We start from the raw sequence: 18,976 nt of genomic DNA on the forward strand, positions 1-18,976 counted from the left end.
CTTGGGACTAAAGGAATTTTGTTAGTATTGATGAGAACTAGTTAAAAGGTAAATATTTAAGGCAAGCAATAAAGGTTAGGTTAAAATGTTGGTGATTAGATAAATCATGAATAATGATGATTAGTAGTACAAAAGAAACTGAGTGGGCGAAATAATTAATAAGAGAGTATGTAGGATAAATAATAATTGTAGGATGAGATGCTGATAGTAAATAACTTATGAATTACAATGATAAGTAGTATAAAAGGGGAAGAGTAGATGAAATAATTGGTGAGAGTATTCTAATATCTTAAGGTATGTTAATGAGTAACTCAAATAGAGTAAAAGGTTACCCAAAAAAAAAAAAAAAAAAAAAAAAAAAAAAAGTCAAGATCATGAACCGAAACAAGGACTGTTAAAAGGTATTGTTATGAAATTTAATTTTAGTAATAAGTATTAAGGTGACATAAGGAATAAGCGCTGCAAAGGGTCAAAATCTTTAAATGAGTGAGATAGTTAAGGGGTGCGGTGACTCAGGAGCTATCTAATAGCTGCACTAACATAAGGAAAGAATTTTGTAGGGGGGAATAGAACTTGTATAGATAAGAACTGGGAGAGAGTGAGTTCGAGTCGCCCTGTGATACTATAGACAACATGAGTTACAAAGGAAAATTTTTCTTGAAATTTTGCTTTAAAGTAATAAGGTTTTCAATTCTTGATCAAGAAGAGTTCTAATAATTATGTGAGTTAATTCTTATTACCATAAATAAATCAAATTTCAATTGTTTCGCTTTTTGTAAAATTATATGCTTGGTTTTCATGAAGGAATATCTAAATTTTCAAAATGAAATCATATAATCCGGAATATATATATATATATATGCAACTTACTGCTAAAACGATTTTAAGATAAAACTTTAATCAAAGAAAGATTTTCTAAAGATTTCAGTAGCTGTCTGAAGAGAGTGATTGGAGAGTTAGGGAATAAACTCAAGTTTCTTGTAAGTTTTAGCTAGTTGGCACTAAGTCGGATGATTGGCGGTAGGAGAACAATCAGAACGCCCTACCTATTCCCTTCACTCGGCCTATTTTATTCGCTCTTGAGCTGACTTTTTAATATTTGGAGTATCTCCTATGACTTTAGAATCACCTATATCTCTGCTCCTATTACCCTTGCTAGATTTCAATTCGAGGACGAATTGTCTTAAGGGGGGGAGATTGAAATACTCCGAATTTTTATTTTCAAAACTTTTAAATTTTTATTAAATCAAAAATTTCGATTTTTGATTATATGGGCTTTAAACACCAAACAATCTTAAATTTGGGTCCAAAGTGTTGTGAGTTGGGCCCAAGCCCAAATATATTGTCAGAATTTTCGATTTGAGAACTGTTAAAAATTTTCAAGAAATAATATGAAAGCAATTTAATCTGTTATGAATATATATAAATTAATTATCCTAAAAATCAAATATCATAATTGTTCATATTTTATTTATATTGAGTGAATGGAGAAAATATTATGGAACCAAACTAACTAATTAAAATAAATCGAACCGGGCCTTAAAACCAAATTGATCTTTCGAAAACCAAACAAATAGCTTGAAAACCAAGTGAAAAAAACTGCAAACCGAGCAAAAATTGAGGCGAATCATTAAACTAGACCAAACCGGTTCGAATCGAACCGGAATGGTCTAGAAGCCCCAAGATTTTTTTTTTTCTTTCTTTTCTTTTTCTTTTCTTTTTCTTTTCGTTTCCTTCTTCTTCCTTGCGCCAGCGCCAGGCGCGCGACAGCCCTCCCCCTCTCTTTTTTTTTGTTTTTCTTTTTCCGACCACCTGAGACCATCGCCGGCCTCGTTGTCGCCTCCTCACTGCAGCAGCCCTCGCTCTCTTCCCGTTCCGGTTGGCACAGTGCGCAAGGAACTGCGGTTTTGCGTTCCCATCGGGACAGTAGCTCAACCAGCCCTGTTCTTTCGTTTTTCCGACGACATTGCCCTTAGCCGGTGTGCAACTCCTTCAGCCATTGTTCCCTTCACTTCCAATCGAGCTAGCATCGATATAAATGGTTTTTGAGCAAGGGAGCTGCTTCCGGTCACTTTAACGGGGAAATTTCAGTATTTAGTGCGTTTTTCAGCTGGGTAAGTCGGATTTCAACCTTCTTTGATACATTTAGTGAATTGTTTGAACAAGAGTATAAATTTGATGCATGAATCAAGTTGGGTAGAGTATAAATCCCTAAATTTGCTACTGTTTGAGTGTGAATAATTAGAAGCTTTGATTTTACTCTTTAAATTGATTTATAAACTGAAATTCCTTATACAAGTGAATAAGTTATTTAGTTTAATGCATATTTTGGTGAAAGAATTGATAAACCTGAAATGGCAGCTTGCTATTTTAACTATTTAGCTTGAATAATTGTTGTGGTATAATGCAAACGAAGTTATAAATTAAGTTCTTAAGGGGAAATGGGTTAAGTAACATATAATGCATGAATTTTATCAATAACTTAAGATTTCTTTGATATATTGGCAACTTCTAGTTAGAGGAAATCATGGATTTTTGCTTGAACCAAGTTTATATTGTTAGAATAAATGCGCTCTTCATAACTTGTCGTGGATGTAGAGGTTCGAATGACTAAGTTTGATAAGAATTGAGAAACTTTGGGCAGTGGCAGCAGTTATTTTCAATCATTTATATAGATTATTGCTTGATATGGAATTTTTATAGTAGTAGATTTAATTCTTGCTAGGAATTAGTTAGTTGGTATATCTTAAGTTGTAAAATTGGATTTCTTAATAGATGTATCCATTAAATGTTAGTTTAATTGAAGCATTTGTTCTTAGTGGCTAATTTAAAATTTAATAAAGGTATAATATGTGGTTGTTATCTTTAAGCAAGGATGAAGAAATGAGAGTTTGATAAAGAGTACTATAATAGTTAGACACTACGAAACTATCAAATGAAAGTAATTGAAATTAACTTAATGATACAAGTTTTATTCGATTATAATTATATATGTATTAAAGCTTTCATATGTTTGGCAATTAGCTATAGAAGCTAGTTATAATTATATGAAGTAAAGAATGATTGGTATTATCATTGGAACATAATTGGAGGTTATTGTAAGTTGTAAATTAATGGTTGAGTGTTGACATTGTTATTTTGGAAGGAGGATGGGATTTTAAATTGATGGATTGCCCGGCGGATGGGCTGTGTGCATTGATTTGATAAATATATAGTAATATTGTGATATTTGAGCAGGTAGATAGTCCAATTTTTAGGGGAGGTGCTGCAGAAATTTCAATAGAACCTAGACTAGTTTTAATGAATGACATGATTAAATAAGTTCATTTAGATTAATTCTATAACTTGGTACATAATAAATAGAGTGCTCTGATTATTTATTATCTTTATTACTCATTTAATTATTTACATATTTATTTATTTATTTTATTATTGTTAATACTATTTATTTATTTATTTGCATTGATTTTGGATGTTTAATTGTGCATTGCATTACGATGTTTAATTGATTAATATGTCTGCATTTGATTGCAATGTTTGATTAATTGTGTTGTGATAATGCTATGCTTTGTTTGTGTGGAATTGGGATGAAGTGGACCACCGTGGGTTTGTGAGGACGGTCTGTGATATGGATCCGAATATTATATGATATTTGACCGTCGGCCGGGAAAATGGGAGATCGGCGCCCCCGTGTGCACCTGATGAAATGGATTATGTGGAAAACCACAGGATGGCTTCTTGTTGTTGCGCACCTGATAATCTAGATTTGATTGTAGCCCGCAGGGTGGCCTCCTGTTGTGAGTACTTGATGATCTAGATTGGATGGAGACCACCGGGTTGCCTCCTGTTGGTATGGAAAAGAAAAGAGAGAATGGAAATACAATGAGAGGACTGGTCAGTGAGGATTAGACCAGTTGGCCGTATGGGGGATCGGCTCCCTGGTGCACATGTATGAGAGGGCGAGCCATGTGTGAGGACGGCTCGTTGGGGTTTCAGGTGGCGCCACTGACTAATTTCCACGTGATGTGATTATATGAAGATGTTTATGATTGTGAGTGCTGGTGATATGCCATTTGTGTGACTGGCTGCGTGAGCATATAACTAGTCGGATGACTAGATTAATATGTGTACACATTTGTGTGACTGCGTGTGTTGTGCAATAATTATTACTTCTTAGAAAACTCACATGTCTTGTTTGATTTTTTCAGGAAGTAGGTTTTTCCTTTAATCGGATTTAGGCTATGTTTCTTCGGCGTAGGGCAATAAAGAATTTTTCCTAGTTCCATAATTATTTTGTTATGTATACCAACAGTTAGTGACTCCGCAGTTGTAGGATTTGTATACTTTTAATCATTTATTATTATAGATGAGATAATTATGTGAACCCATATTATAAATATGATGCATTGTTAATTAGGCCCGAACTGTGGAATGTTGTAGCTTATAAATTTGGGCCGAGATTTAATAAAATATTGAGGTTTATCTTTCATATTCATATGGGCTGAATGTTGAAATTTTCTATCGAGATAATAGATTCTAGCGTTTCAGGCTTACTACGGGCCTCGGGGGCCTTAAGCTTACCTGGGCCCTAGTGCCGGTCCGGCCCACGGAAACGGGTCGTGACAGTTATATTATCAAATCATATAACATATTGAAAGAAAATTCTTTTTTTTAAATAATCATAAAATTAATTATATGCTCTAAAATTATAAAAGATGCTCTAAAATTAAAATTAATATGTTAATTAATATATATTTCTAGTGATTAAAAGATGCTCTAAAACTAAAATTACTATGTTAATAATATATATTTCCAGTGATTAAAAGATGCTCTAAAACTATAATTAATATGTTAATTATTATAATGGCTATCGATCTATAATATATAATATCTATAATATAAATTAAAATATAATACATCAAGTCAAATCAATCCTCACTTTTAGAAAATTTTTTATTTATTATTTTATTATGTCATAAAATATTTTTTTGTATTTTGTGAATGTTGTGGGAACTTTAGTAATATAAGTTGTTAATAATATTATAATTTATAACAAAATAAATAATAAAAAATATATAAATTAAATTATATTTACTTGCAATGAGTAAAAATCAACGAATATAAACAACTTACAAATGAACTCAAGAAAATTAATATATATAAAGAAAGTGAATATTTACTTTGACGAAAGAAATAAGGTAATATGTAGAATAAATTAAAAAAAAATAGGAGTCTCAAAAAAGAAAAGTAAACATAAATAAAAGAAAGATATTATTGTTTTATTTAATTAAGAATATTTATCAGACATGATTCTCGTAATATTTTGATTTAATAAATGACTGATCATTCATAAAATGAATTTATTACCATGCTTGGGATATTTATATAATATATTTTATTCTATAAGAACAACAACAATTAGGGCAGGGTTTTAGCACATTTCTATATAGGATAAAAAACCCAAACAATAACTAGGGATTTTCTTTTATTTTTTTAAATATAACTACGGGTTTTAATACATTCTTATATAGGATTTTTAATATATTTCTATTTAGGATATTTAATTTATAATATCTTATAGTTTAAGAAGAGTTGATATATTCCTATTTAGATTATTCCTATTTCGTATATTTATGTTAATGCATGATTTCCTATATAGTATAATTTATGAGTGTATAAAAGGCTTGTAACACTCAATAATATTTTCATAACCAGAAATATTAACCTTTTTTTCTTTTCTAAAATTATCGTACTCGTATAATTTTTTAAGGTATGGCAAACCATGATCAAAATCCCAATCAACCCCCATTTTCTTTTCCTTATACTGATCAAAATCAAAATCAATTTTATAGTTTAGATCAAACGCCATTTCATAATTTTGATGCTTTTTATTTTGGTCCTTCTCATAATGCTCCTCCACAGTATGTCTCTCCACCGCATGCTCTTCATGCTACTTCTCCACAGTATGCCTCTTCTCAAGCTTCTAATGATCCTATCTATGATCCTGCCTCTTTTCAATATGTTCCTCCACCATCTGCTTCTTATGATCCTGGTTTTATGACATCTCCTCCAATGTATGGTTCTGGGTTTATGACAGCTCCTCCAATGTATGGTGTGGCTCCATCTTCTGCTTCTTATGCTCATAATTTTATGTCATCTCCTCCAATGTATGGCGAGGTGAATGCTACTCCAGTCAATGCTATTCCAATTCAAGATGCTCCTCCAACGCAAGGTGCTATGGTTTCTGCTCCTCCAGCCAGACGTAAAAATAAATTTTCATTGAAAAAAATTGTGAGAGGTGTCTATAATGGACGTGAAAACAAAATACAAGAAATTACTACATATGTACCTTATTCTGATTCAGATGATTCAGATAACTGAAAACAAGTGAACTAAATAATTTTAAAAAAATCAATTAAGTATTATTAATTAATTATTGCATTAGTTAGGGAAAAATAATTATTATTGCTATAGCAGAGACTCTTGCTGTATGAAGTGTGCTTCAATGGCTATCTTCTAATAATTTGTGCCTTGTTCTTCTTGAGACCGATTCCTTGCTGGTGGTGTTTCGGACTAAGAAAAAGTTATTTCAGATATTCAGTGATTTCAAGATCAAATGGAAATCGGTAATATTTCTTGGATTCAAAGATAAGCAAATATGACTGCTCATAGCTTAGTTGACTTTCACATTTAGGATTGAGAGTTCTATCCTCTTAAATGCTATTCTTATTTACTAAATTATCTCTTTTAATGTCAAAAAAAATAATTATTATTGTTATTATTATGTCAAAATTTCCATATGACATATATTATCATCTATTGAAATGAATAATATCTTTATCTTTTATCCTTATGTTTTTTTACCGTTTAAATTTTAAGTAATTTATTTTTAGATAAATGACTTAGATATTTGATAATTTTATTTATATTCAAATATTTTTTTTGTATCTAAAAGGAAAAAAAAACGTCATGTCGTCTATAGAAGTCCATACTCCAAACAAAACTGTGCGTCATTCTTAGGCAAACGAAAACTTGGGTCTATAAAAAACTGTGCTTCACCGCTTCACTTGTTGAAAACGAATTGAAAAGCCATTTACTCTTTTCTAACATCTTCGAAGTTTCTTCAGACTTCATCGATCTCTCTCTCTCTTTAAAACGTACTTCAATGGCGGATACCAGCGAAACCCCCGCCACAACTACCGAGCGACAAAGCAAACCTCAGGCGGCGGAGATAATAAAGTGGGGTGATGTAGAAGATGAAGAGGAAACAGCCTCCACTTCAGAGGATAAAGTTGCCTCCCAACTCGAGGATAAATTGACTATTGACGATAGCGAAAAAGTTGACAAATTTCTCGAAGAGCCACAAGATTCGAATATCCAAGCTGTACGATCTATCTTTCCCCTTCGTTCTTTATGTTTAGCAATTTTTTAGGGTTTTTAGAATTTAATAGAGCTGGACGATCCTTTTCTCTTTTAGGAACTGTTAGAGCTTTTAGAACTGTGGATATGAAAGGAAATTGATAGAAACTTTTGTTGCTGCCATGTTCTTTGCGGGATATTTTTGAGCAGCTTTAATTTGCCCAGATAATTAGATCCGATTATTGTTCCGCTAGGTTTTATCAGATGTATGGTTAATATGTGTGTTTCTATTCAAATTGTTGGAAACAAAAAATATGATTCAGTTTCTATCGTAAAGCAGAAACTTGAGTTAACCGACTCTAATCTGTTCTTAGTTGTAACCATTGGATTGTATTTTACACTTGTAATCTATATTCTACACTCTTAGTTGAGATTTTAACTTGTAATTGAAGTTGTATAAATTATGTTGTTATAGGAAGAAAATTGGTCATCTTAGTTGAGGTTGCTTGTTGATTTGGGGAGTTCAAATTGATGTAGGTTACAGCTGGAGATACTCCATATACTTCTGCGACTACATTTGAAGATTTAAACTTGACGCCAGAGCTCTTGAAGGGGTTGTATGTGGAGATGAAATTCAAGAAACCAAGCAAAATTCAAGCTATAAGTCTTCCGATGATCTTGACTCCGCCATACAAAGATTTGATTGCCCAAGCACATAATGGTTCTGGTAAGACGACTTGTTTTGTGCTTGGCATGTTGAGTCGTATTGATCCTAATGCCAGAAGACCACAAGCCCTTTGTATCTGTCCAACAAGAGAGTTGTCTATTCAGGTTAGACTCCTGCTTTTTTTCTCTCATTTGTTCTTTATTTCTTCCCCTTATTTTGTGCTTGATTTGGTAACCGTAGAAGGGGAAACATCTTGGCGGTGATAAATTTTGGTTCACTCACGTTGTGGGAAATATTTTAGCAATATATATGCATTTATAACTTTTTACAGCACAAAAAAAAGTACTAATCTGGGGTTTGATTTTGGCAAATGTTTCTTGCAGAATTTGGAAGTTCTTCGGAAGATGGGAAAGTACACTGGAATTACTTCAGAATGTGCTGTGCCAATGGACAGTGCAAATGACAGACCAAGATCAAGGCCACCTATATTTGCACAAGTAGTTATTGGAACTCCTGGAACAATAAAAAGGCTGATGTCTCAAAAGAAATTGAGCGTCACTGATATGCGAGTTCTAGTTTTTGATGAGGCTGATCACATGCTGGCCAAGGTATGCATTAATACATTGCTTGTTGGCTGTGTGTTTTGTACGATTATAAAATTATTCCACATCTTTTACCTGCTTGAAACCTTTAATTTGTTCTTCCTACTGTTTGCTTTATACTTCCTACAAGGATGTTGTATTCACAGCATGTTTTGATTGATGTTGGGTACTTGGCCGAAAAACTTTCCTAGGCATAATTTTGTTGGAAGAAATGAAAAATCTCAAACATTCTTGACATGATTCTTTCCAATTTATTATCTACAATGAAAAGAAGTTTTCCTTTTTGGGATACAACTGATAATATGTTCTTTGGCAATCGATGTTTTATTTTATTGCTTTGATATGTAACTGGAGTGGCGCTCTCTTAAATAATTGATTGCTAATAAAAACTTAAACTGTTATAGGATGGATTTCAAGATGATTCCTTGAGAATAATGAAGGACATTGAAAGAGTCAATAATCACTGCCAGGTTTGTCATGTTGCTCACATACTTTTTTTTATTGAGGTTAAGGGTATAGAAATAGGATTCAAGTAAATATTTGATTTAGAAGTTGCATAGAGCTCATTTGTTTCTACTGAGCTTCTTGAATTGAGAAAGTTTTTGCGTTTTTTTTTTTTTAATAAATGGGAAAAGGTTGCTTGTCCAAATTTAGAAAACAGTTATTTACTTATGTCTATTTCTAATTTCTCTCCAGATTCTTTTGTTTTCTGCTACATTTGATGAGACCGTCAAGAATTTTGTATCAAGGATTGTGAGGAAAGATTACAATCAACTCTTTGTGAAGAAAGAAGAGTTATCATTAGATGCAATAAAGCAGTACAAGGTGTATTGTCCTGATGAGTTAGCCAAGATTCTAGTCATAAAAGACAGAATACTTGAAGTCGGAGAAAAGTTGGGGCAGACAATTATTTTTGTAAGCTCAAAACGTAGTGCAGGCATGTTGCACAAGGCACTTGTTGAGTTAGGTTATGAAGTGACCACCATTCATGGTGCACTTACTCATGAAGATCGAGACAAGATAGTCAAAGAGTTCAAAGATGGTTTGACTCAAGTTCTGATATCAACTGACCTTCTTGCTCGAGGCTTTGATCAACAGCAGGTCCTCCTTATATCTCAATTCTTCTTATCATTGCATGGTGTATTTGCCCAAAATCTAAACTCTAATATTTGTTATTTTGCAGGTTAATTTGGTTATCAATTATGATCTTCCTGTGAAGTTCGAGAGTCCAAATGAACCTAATTATGAGGTTTACTTGCATAGGATTGGTAGAGCAGGGCGTTTTGGCCGCAAAGGTATATCTTTTTATAGAGTTCTGGTTGTGCTGGTCATTTGTGAACTTATCTGAAAGTATGGTTACATGAAGATGAAGTATTGTGTTGTTTGTCTTTTGGTTTAAACTGCAAGATGGTAATGTATTATCCTATTGTTTTGATAACGGTCGAGTAATTCAATCAACCTAGGACACAATTTTCAAGCTCATTTAAGTTATGCATTTATGTATATCTCATGATTGAGGTGTTAGTTGAACTCCATTCAGCTATGCTTCCAGTTTGAAGTTCTTGTGTTATAGTGTGATCTTAAAAAAAGAAAGGTGCTCGTTGTATTATATAATACATTGTTATTTGCAGTGAGCAGGATTATTTGTTTTCTCTCTTGGGCCTTCTTACATGTAATTATACATTAATTTTAAAACTAGTACTTATTAATTCTAAATGTTCCTTTGCCGTCCTGCAGGAGCTGTCTTCAATTTTGTGATGGATGATAGGGATAGGATGATAATGGAAAAAATTGAAACATATTTCGGGACCCAAGTCGCCGAGGTGATGAAACCTGTTCCTTGTCTCATTTAAATATATTTTCATGGAATTCAAGTTCATGCCTTTTTTTTTTTGTTCTCTACTTCCTAGTACTTGGGCAGTAGTATTTCATGTACAGCTAACAGAATCTAACTGTGTCGCTGCTGCTATTGTCAATACAGGTACCATCCTGGGATAGTGAGGAGGATTTTAAGGTTGCCTTGAAAGCGGCTGGCTTGCTGTGATGTTGCAAATCACATGTGGTTTGGCTAATAGTCAAGCATGGATTTGTAGAGCGGCTTATTTAGTCTCTTTAAGAGTTGCATATTTTTGATACAAGCACGAATTTTTTGGAGTGGTCTCGAGTCTTTTGGAGTTGCAGATGATTTTATTGGTCCAAAGTTCTATAATGACGCCTGGTTTTGTATTTAAAATAGCGGAGAATTGATGAATTTTGTCTATAAAAGTATTTGCTGAACTAAAATGCCCAATGCTATATTTTTTAATTTTTTAATTTGATCTCTTTGGGAATAGCTAAGAAAATGTTTTATTTGTGTGCTATTCGTTCGATTCAACTAAATAGTATTTTTACAGCTGACAATATATTTGATCTCCTTCAAATCAAGTGCAGCACCTTAATTCCGACCTTTTTGGTTTGTCTTAATTATTTTGAGCAGGAAGTGCATTGTTATAATGCCTTGACCTGTTTTGATTCTTGGAAAAAAAAATTTTTTTGACTTGTCAATTTTATTCTTAGTGAAATTGAAAATGCACAATACACGCAGTTGGGGGAGTGTATACTTTTTTTTTTTTTTTTGGCTTCATAAATATATTGGATATTATTCATTTAAATTAAAATTTAAAATTATCTTTGTATTCTAAAGTCTTCTTAGAAGTCCTTTTGTACCTAAAATGGTTTAGTACTGTTTGAAAAATTTATAAGTAAAATGTGGTTCGGTTTTAAAAAATTGTCAAACCTACCTCTCTAATAATATTAGAGAAACAAAATGGATTGCACGTCTAAAGTAGTGGCTGTCCACTTATTTTGGTACATGGCCTACTATATATATATACATCTATACTCTTTCTATAAACCAGTACCAGCATTAGTATTCATTTTTTTTTTTTTTTTTTTTTGTGCCTTTTGGATTGAAAGAAAGAGATGGGTGCTATGGCAATGACACTGGTTGTAGCAACACTACTTGTGTTGTTAGGCACAAATTCAGCAATGGCTTGGGATGGAGCTGGAGTGATTCATGTAAGTGGGAAAGTTATGTGTCAGGATTGCACCAAAGGCTATAATGAATGGGTTAATGGTTATAGACCCATTAAAGGTACTCCTCTCCTCCTTTCTGTCTCCTATCTATAAATTAGTTAGAAGCTCATCTCAATTCGATTCCAAAAAATTATAAACAAATTCAAATTAAAATACATATTATTTGGCTCGATTAATTGCAGGATGCAAGGTCTCCCTTACTTGTATGGATGACAGGAGAAGAGTGAGGCACTATGTTAGTGATACCACTGATGAGCAAGGCCAATTTGACATGACTGTGAGCAAATACATAAATGGAAAAAAATTAAATGAAAAATTATGCTCAGTAAGGCTTCTATCATCCCCAGATCCTACATGCAATGTTCTTACTGATTTTGCTGGTGGAAAATCAGGAATAAAGCTTAGGAGACCAACTTTCTTATATAGAGATATGGTTAAGTATATACTTAACCCATTTTATTTCACTACTCCTATGTGTGAACAACCTGATACTAGTGAATCTGATGGCTCCAATGGAAGCAATCATTATTGAGTTTCTTTTCTTTAATTGTAATATTAATACATTGCTTTTGTTTTTCATTTTGATTATGTAAGGCATCTTCCTTGATAAAAACAGAGGTTGGCCATTCTGTATTCAAATGTGATAGTATAATTTCTCCTTTCCATCTGTTTTTCATTCAGAAATACACTAACTTAATAGAGCCAGACATGAATGCTAGAGGACCAAAAAAAATTTGAAAAGTTAGGGGAGTAAAATTAAAAATAAACTGTTTTTGGGATACGATAATGAAGATTTTCAGTGAGCTAACTATAGTCGTTTTGATTCAATAGAATGCGATGATATGATCGGGTTAAAATGGATAACGGGGAGTTATCTCCTTCTATCTCTGTAGTTTCGTTTTTAGCTCTTTACAGAAATTATTGTTTCTCACACCTTTAGGGAAGCTAATTTTAGCACAACTAGCTTGCTAGTTTTGCTTCTTCATATTTAGATGTTCTTGCTTCTGATCAACCTCCCATGAGGTAATCCTGTGATTGGCTTATGATATTGCTAGCATAGCTCATTCTTGACGGTGAAGTTGTTATATTATTTTTCTTCTCATTTGCACCAAAAGAAAATTTTTAATTTGAAAATCAATCAAGTAGTCCAATTAAGTTTGGCCACCTGGCAATACCTGCAACTTGACACTTGTCCCTACCTGCAACCTCTGGAAAATTAACTGCAACAATTTTTAGTTTTTTACAAACCAAAATTAAAACTTAACTCCACCATTGTCAAAGCCTCGAAGGTCCATTGCAGAACAGTCACAGAGGCCGGAGCGCCTACTGGAGTGATCTCGGGTCAGCCATGGCAATTAGCATACGGAGAATAACATTCTATCCATTATCATCATCATCGCTAATCGATTTGGTTCGAAAATCAACGATTGACAATTCAGCGACCTTTTTCCGGCCTAGGTGGACCTCATCTTCCTCTTCTTCCTCGTCATCGAAGCCTGACAAGAAGATAACGGATCGCCTTTCCGCTGTTATAGACGCCGTCAACGACCGCAAGCTCCCTCCTCAACTTCGTGGCCAACGCAATTCTGTCAGGTCGCTATCTCGTCCATTTATATTGATATTTTTGGTTGTCTATTGAAATTTGAACCGCTGAAAATTGATATTTTGAACATTAGAGCTTTTAAGGCTAAGGACCCATAGTTGAAACTTAAGTTTCTCTTCAAGGAAAGATGAAGTTTAGAACTTCTCTTTGTTAGTGCCTTTTTGGATAGGATTCGAGGTGCTTTGAATTCTGAAATGTCAAAATTGGCATTAGCTGTAAGAAAATGTAATTGATTTCCTAAGCAAATCCTTGCTGCCAATTACAATTATGGTCTTGTTTAATAAATTTTAATGATATTTCACTACTATAAATTATTAAAGGCATAATGTTATAATGTTAAGGACAGTCCTACTTGCTTTCTTTTAGTTTGCTAATTCCTGTTCATGGAGATGAGTCAAGGGAGTTGTATGTGGTTGAATGAAATATCTGTGTGTCAACTTGAGTTTCATTTAAATTCCTGGATAGATCTTCTTGGAGATACTGAATCTGATCAAATGTTCAACTTGATGCTTCATTTAGATTTTATTTGAAGAAAGATTACAAGTGAAGTTCCTACTTGGGAGTAGTTTAATTGGCACTTGTGCTTGTCTATTTTGTTGTTCTGTATGTGACTTCATTTGGACCATTATTTGTTTAAAGTAGATAAACTCTACTTCATTCATTATAACAACAACAATAATAACTAAGCCTTGGTCCCAAACTAGTTGGAATCGGCTATATAAATCCTTTGTTCCTATATCCACTATGATCAAATAATAGTAATTAGAATTCTACTTCATTCATTGAACTTAAAATTTTGAAATAATACAAAGATGGATGGTCATATCTGCTCTTGAATTGAGACCAATTAATATTGGTCCTACTGTCTAATATATAATACAATGATCTACGGTTTTTATTTGGATAGGTCGGAAACTGATATAATAAATGTTGTTGAGCAAAGAATATGGCATTCAATGGAAGAAGGTCAGTTTGAGAACTTACCAGGGAAAGGCAAACCCCTGAATCTCAGCACCAACCCTCACGCAGATCCAGCTGAAGACACATTATATAGAATCCTCTCTAAAAATGGATGCGCACCAGAGTGGATTGAACTCAACAAGGAGATAAGGAGTAAAATATCTGAATGGCGGGTTGCATTGAAGAAAGCATGGATGAACAAATCCAGTGGTGACCACTCCAAATGGATTGAGAGCTCTGACACTTTAAAAGCTCAATTAAGGGATATAAATGATAAGGTGAGCCCTTAGAAATCTGGTCTCTTACCATTGATTTTTTTTTTTGTCTTCTTGTTGCTTAGTTTACTAATTGCTGCTTTTAATTAGTTGTCTTCGATTCATGGTCTGAACTGTTTAGGCCGAGATAACTCAAAAACTCTCTAGATGCATAATGCCTATAACTGCTGTTAAGAATCCCACGTCAACTAAATACCAAATCCACAAAAGGCATAAGGCATATAAGGGTGCTAAGTTAGCTAGCTAATTGGTTAGTACTAATCTTTTAACAATGATTGACCTAAGCCCAAGCCCAAGTAAGCTCATATCATATATTTTCATCTCATGGGTTCTAACCTCTCACCCAGTCCGTCCACCTCTACCCTTTCAACTTCTAATATGGTATTAGAGCTTTTTGCCCATGAAATTGGATGGGCCTCACTAGGGATTGGACATCTAGACGAGAGCCTGAATTGAAACGCAACAGCAACACCAGTGAACTGAGGAATAACCGGACCGGACCTGTTCTGATACCATATTAGAAGTTGAAAGGGTAGAGAAGTGGACGGTGGACTGGATGAGAGGTTAGAACCCATGAGATGAAAATATATGATATGGACTTACTTGGGCTTAGGCCAACCATTGTTAAAAGATTAGTACTAACCAATTAGCTATCTAACTTAGCACCCTTATATGCCCTTTGTGGATTTGGTATTTAGTTGATGTGGGATTCTTAACAACTGTAACTAGGTGAAGGAGTGGAGTTGATTGGATTTTCTATATAGATTATATAGAAAATTTACTCAAATAAAAAGCATGTTCATTTGTGCACGCACTGAGAAATGTTGCAAAGCATCTGTAAGGCACATCTGCCGTGTTGTTTGAGCAAATTTGCATTTTTTTTTTTTTTTTTTTTTTGGTGTTTAAGCTACGAATTTGTGTCTTTTTTTTTTTTTTTTTTATGTTTTTTTGGTGAACACGTTTTCTTTTGTTGTAAATAGCTTCAGTATCATATACTATATCGTGCTGCTTCTATAAGTTCTACTTTTAAGTCTTAGCCTCATGAATCGAATGTCAATGCTGTGAATCATAGGTTTTCAGACACAACCTCATTGTTCCTTTCGGCCGGCAGATGTTTGGACTGAAGTGGGAAAAGGAACTGGATCGCTTAAATGAATGACGTCTCTCTCTCTCTCTCTCTCTCTCTCTCTCTCTCCCTTACAGTTCCCCATCTCATATGTTAAATTTGTTGTAATAGCAATAGGAAGGTTTCTCTTTTTGTTAGTACTATCATTCTTTTTATTGGTTGGATTCAAACGATTATAATAATGATGAACTTTGAATGGTATACCTATTTGCTATCGTAGCTGGTGCTTCTAAAATGCAGTTGAAGTCGTTTATTAAGAACTTCAGAGAACAAAACCATAACGAAACAAAAAAACCACTCATATGATATACAAACATGCGAAAAGCTCAGTCTCATAAGAATATTAATACAGAAGTGAATATCATCTTTTCTCAGTATTTGCATTTCAAAAAACTAGTCATCCAATTGACGATGTTTTTGCTGCAAGATGGATAAGCGATCGTCTGTGATAAGTTGTCCGGAGTTTTTTGTACTTCTGGACAAAAGCTGCAAGTTCTATCTCCCTATCAAGAAGCTGTCTGTGCAGGGCTTCAGATTCCTCGTCTGTCTTATTCATTGCTTCTGCAAATGAAAAACACATCACTCATCATGTTTCAAAATATGGCTTTTCCTATGTTATTATTTATCTTAAGCTCTGAATCTTGAAGATGGATTAATTTTATATCTACCTTGAAGCTTTTGGAGAAGGGACTGAGGAGAGCAGGACCTCAGTACCTCTTCTTTTTGTTTTTCCAATTCATTTAATTTCTCCTGTGCAGCAGCTAACTCAGTTGTCCGTATTATTCTGCACTGAGGGCATAAAAAGAAACGGCAAATTTTGGTTTTAAATTCTCACACTAAATAGCAGAGCAAGATAGTCGATGAGACATGGCATTGAGACGTACCTGGTTTCTTAACTCCATTATGCGTGGCTCCTTCTCCAAGTTCTCTCCTACTCACCAGAAATAACAGTTCAGCATCTCTTTCCAATTATATCTCAATACAATTAGAACATTAAAATGGGTAATATACATTTTATGAAAAATAAGAACTTACTGGCCAGCTGTAGAGTTTCTTTGCGGAGCTCATATCTTATCTGATAAAAGAAGAGATAAAAGAGGTCATAAACTGGCAACAAGAAGTTTCATGATTAAGACCTCAGTAAATACTCTCTTTTTTTTTTTTTTAATAATTTCTTCTCTCCCCTAGCTCAAATGAAATGAAAAGGAAAATTTCAGTATTGCATCATGGATATTGAACTCCAAATTAAGAAGGAAAAATTGCAACTTACATTGTTTTGAATTTTAACCTGATCAAGTGAGTGCAAAAATTGATGGTATGCATCCTTGTCTGATAATAGCTTTCGTAGCTCATCAACGCTACAAATATTTTAAGAGAAAACAAGTCAGCAGAAAATGGATGTTAAACCCACCATCTTGTAATACAATCAGAGCCTGGATTTTGAAGCCCCCCTTTCTCACAGAAGTTACAACGAAGAACTATTCTAAATTATAGTTTCAACCTAAGACCTAATCCAATGTTAGCAAAACAACAATTTGAATCACAAAGTTAAAAATATAACAAAAGTAACAGAAGCAACATCCCACTTGACATGGTAGAAGAATTATTTAAACAACTTTGTAAAGCAAAGATAAAAAGGAAAAACTCATATTATCCAATATCTCCCTGATATTAGTAAACACATATCCAAGTTTATTAAATGAGAATACATTATCTATGAGCAGATGCGTGTGTTTCAGAACTTGAATTTCATCCTCATTCCTCCAACCATCAGAAACTCTTAATTTTATTAGATAATATTTAGTTCAATCATTTACTCAATGTCTGGCGAGCATGTTCATAATGCATTTTCATAAGTATGTTAAGATCAAGACTACAACATGGAATATAATGCACTGTCTGCACAAAATACTTCCCACTTCATGTAGATTTTCATGAATCATGTAAAATTTAACACAAACCAAATAAGAAATGAAACATTAAGTAACAAGATTGTCATCACATGAGCTGTAAGCCAATAGTCAGGATGATCAAAACTTACATGAGTTGCAAGCAAATACTACAAAGGATGAATAAACAATACACTAAAAGTAAATCTAATTTAGCAAAAGAAGTCTCTATAGCCCACAAAAAGGAAGAACTATTAAAAGAAAGAATCAACACAATAACAATATACAATCTGCATCAGGCAACTCACCTTTTATTCTTCAAAAGAGCAATAACACCAGCCGCTTCAGCAGGCGATACATGTGAAGGAGATTGTGCTTGTTGTAAGCCATAATTACTAGAAGAGCCAGTACTTGGTGTTACAGGTGGAGAGGAATTAGGCGAACTCACTACAGATGGAGGATACCAAGATTGTGTAGGAGCTTCTCCCGGACGAGGCTGAGCTTGTTCCTCTTGAGAACTCCTACAGGAAGACAGTATAAACATAAGTGCCAAAACAAACAACCCAAACAAAAGGTAAACAAAATGAAAAAGAAAGATATTTGAAGGAGTAAGAGTACAGACACACACAAACACACAAAGGGCAATCCAAGAACACCGGCGCTGGGATTACAATTCAACCACAATCCAATATGATTGTTATACATGATACAATATAATCATTTGGACAGAACAAGTTATACAAGTAAGATAGAAGAGAAGAAAACCCCCTAATACTACAAGCATGTATTACCTGGTTCAATAACCATTCAAAATAAAGCATGTAATTGGACAAATGAAATAATAGATAAATAATGTGAAGGTAAAAATTGTAAAATCCATCAGCAAAACTTGCAATACATATTAAGTGCTGGAGTAACTCCAAACCACTTAATTCAAATTTAACAGTTTTCCCATAATTAAAACCTAATAAGCCATGCATAAAAATTAAAACTTCAAATCGCAACAGAAAAACAACACCAAACATTGATCAAATTCAAACTATTCAAACTTCCCAAATTGACTGCTGCATCAATAACATCAATCAATCAAGCAATCAAAGCACAAGGCAGATAGCGAAATCAATTAATAATAAAAAAAATTGAACAAAAACGCAATCAGAAAAGAAAAGGCGAGTACCAGAATTTGAACATAGCTCGAAAAAGGAGTTTTCGATCGTTCGATCAACCTATTAAAATAGAAAATTTTGAATCCGTATAGTACCAAAAAGGAAAACGATAGGAGCTGTGTGTTATTTCTTTGTTAATCAAGTGCAGAGGAAATTGCATCTGCTTTGACGAAAGATGGTTTCTTGACAGTTTCTCTACGAGAGCACGTGCCGTCGTTTGACTGGTTAAGGAAGCGTGTGCCATTGCTTTTGGA

The 18,976-nt window shown here is 33.7% G+C and overlaps 4 protein-coding genes across 4 annotated transcripts; 3 read left to right on the forward strand and 1 right to left on the reverse strand.

The window, feature by feature from the left end:
• The first annotated feature begins 7,043 nt into the window (after positions 1–7,043).
• LOS4 (P-loop containing nucleoside triphosphate hydrolases superfamily protein) lies at positions 7,044–10,941 on the forward strand. Its single transcript, XM_012227106.4, has 8 exons — positions 7,044–7,384; positions 7,897–8,190; positions 8,410–8,634; positions 9,033–9,098; positions 9,325–9,729; positions 9,812–9,923; positions 10,366–10,451; positions 10,610–10,941. Exons 1-8 carry the CDS (start codon positions 7,166–7,168, stop codon positions 10,670–10,672), a joined length of 1,470 nt encoding a protein of 489 aa, XP_012082496.1. The 5' UTR covers positions 7,044–7,165; the 3' UTR covers positions 10,673–10,941.
• A 156-nt stretch (positions 10,942–11,097) lies between these two features.
• On the forward strand, positions 11,098–12,366 carry LOC105642305 (Pollen Ole e 1 allergen and extensin family protein). Its single transcript, XM_012227107.4, has 2 exons — positions 11,098–11,761; positions 11,886–12,366. The coding sequence occupies exons 1-2, from the start codon at positions 11,590–11,592 to the stop codon at positions 12,233–12,235; spliced, it is 522 nt and encodes a 173-aa protein (XP_012082497.1). The 5' UTR covers positions 11,098–11,589; the 3' UTR covers positions 12,236–12,366.
• A 576-nt stretch (positions 12,367–12,942) lies between these two features.
• Positions 12,943–15,886, forward strand: LOC105642306 (Tetratricopeptide repeat (TPR)-like superfamily protein). Its single transcript, XM_012227108.4, has 3 exons — positions 12,943–13,296; positions 14,214–14,544; positions 15,614–15,886. The coding sequence occupies exons 1-3, from the start codon at positions 13,052–13,054 to the stop codon at positions 15,698–15,700; spliced, it is 663 nt and encodes a 220-aa protein (XP_012082498.1). The 5' UTR covers positions 12,943–13,051; the 3' UTR covers positions 15,701–15,886.
• Positions 15,887–15,950: 64 nt separating this feature from the next.
• VPS37-1 (Modifier of rudimentary (Mod(r)) protein) lies at positions 15,951–18,921 on the reverse strand. The gene is made up of 7 exons (XM_012227109.4): positions 18,734–18,921; positions 17,865–18,077; positions 16,938–17,025; positions 16,703–16,742; positions 16,552–16,598; positions 16,336–16,456; positions 15,951–16,228 (listed from the first exon to the last, which is right to left on the reverse strand). Exons 1-7 carry the CDS (start codon positions 18,745–18,747, stop codon positions 16,065–16,067), a joined length of 687 nt encoding a protein of 228 aa, XP_012082499.1. The 5' UTR covers positions 18,748–18,921; the 3' UTR covers positions 15,951–16,064.
• Between the last annotated feature and the right edge of the window lie 55 nt (positions 18,922–18,976).

This window comes from Jatropha curcas, chromosome 2 (genome assembly GCF_041381405.1).
Source record: "Jatropha curcas cultivar XTBG-Jc1 chromosome 2, XTBG_Jcur_1.0, whole genome shotgun sequence".
In the NCBI taxonomy this organism is placed as follows: domain Eukaryota; kingdom Viridiplantae; phylum Streptophyta; class Magnoliopsida; order Malpighiales; family Euphorbiaceae; genus Jatropha; species Jatropha curcas.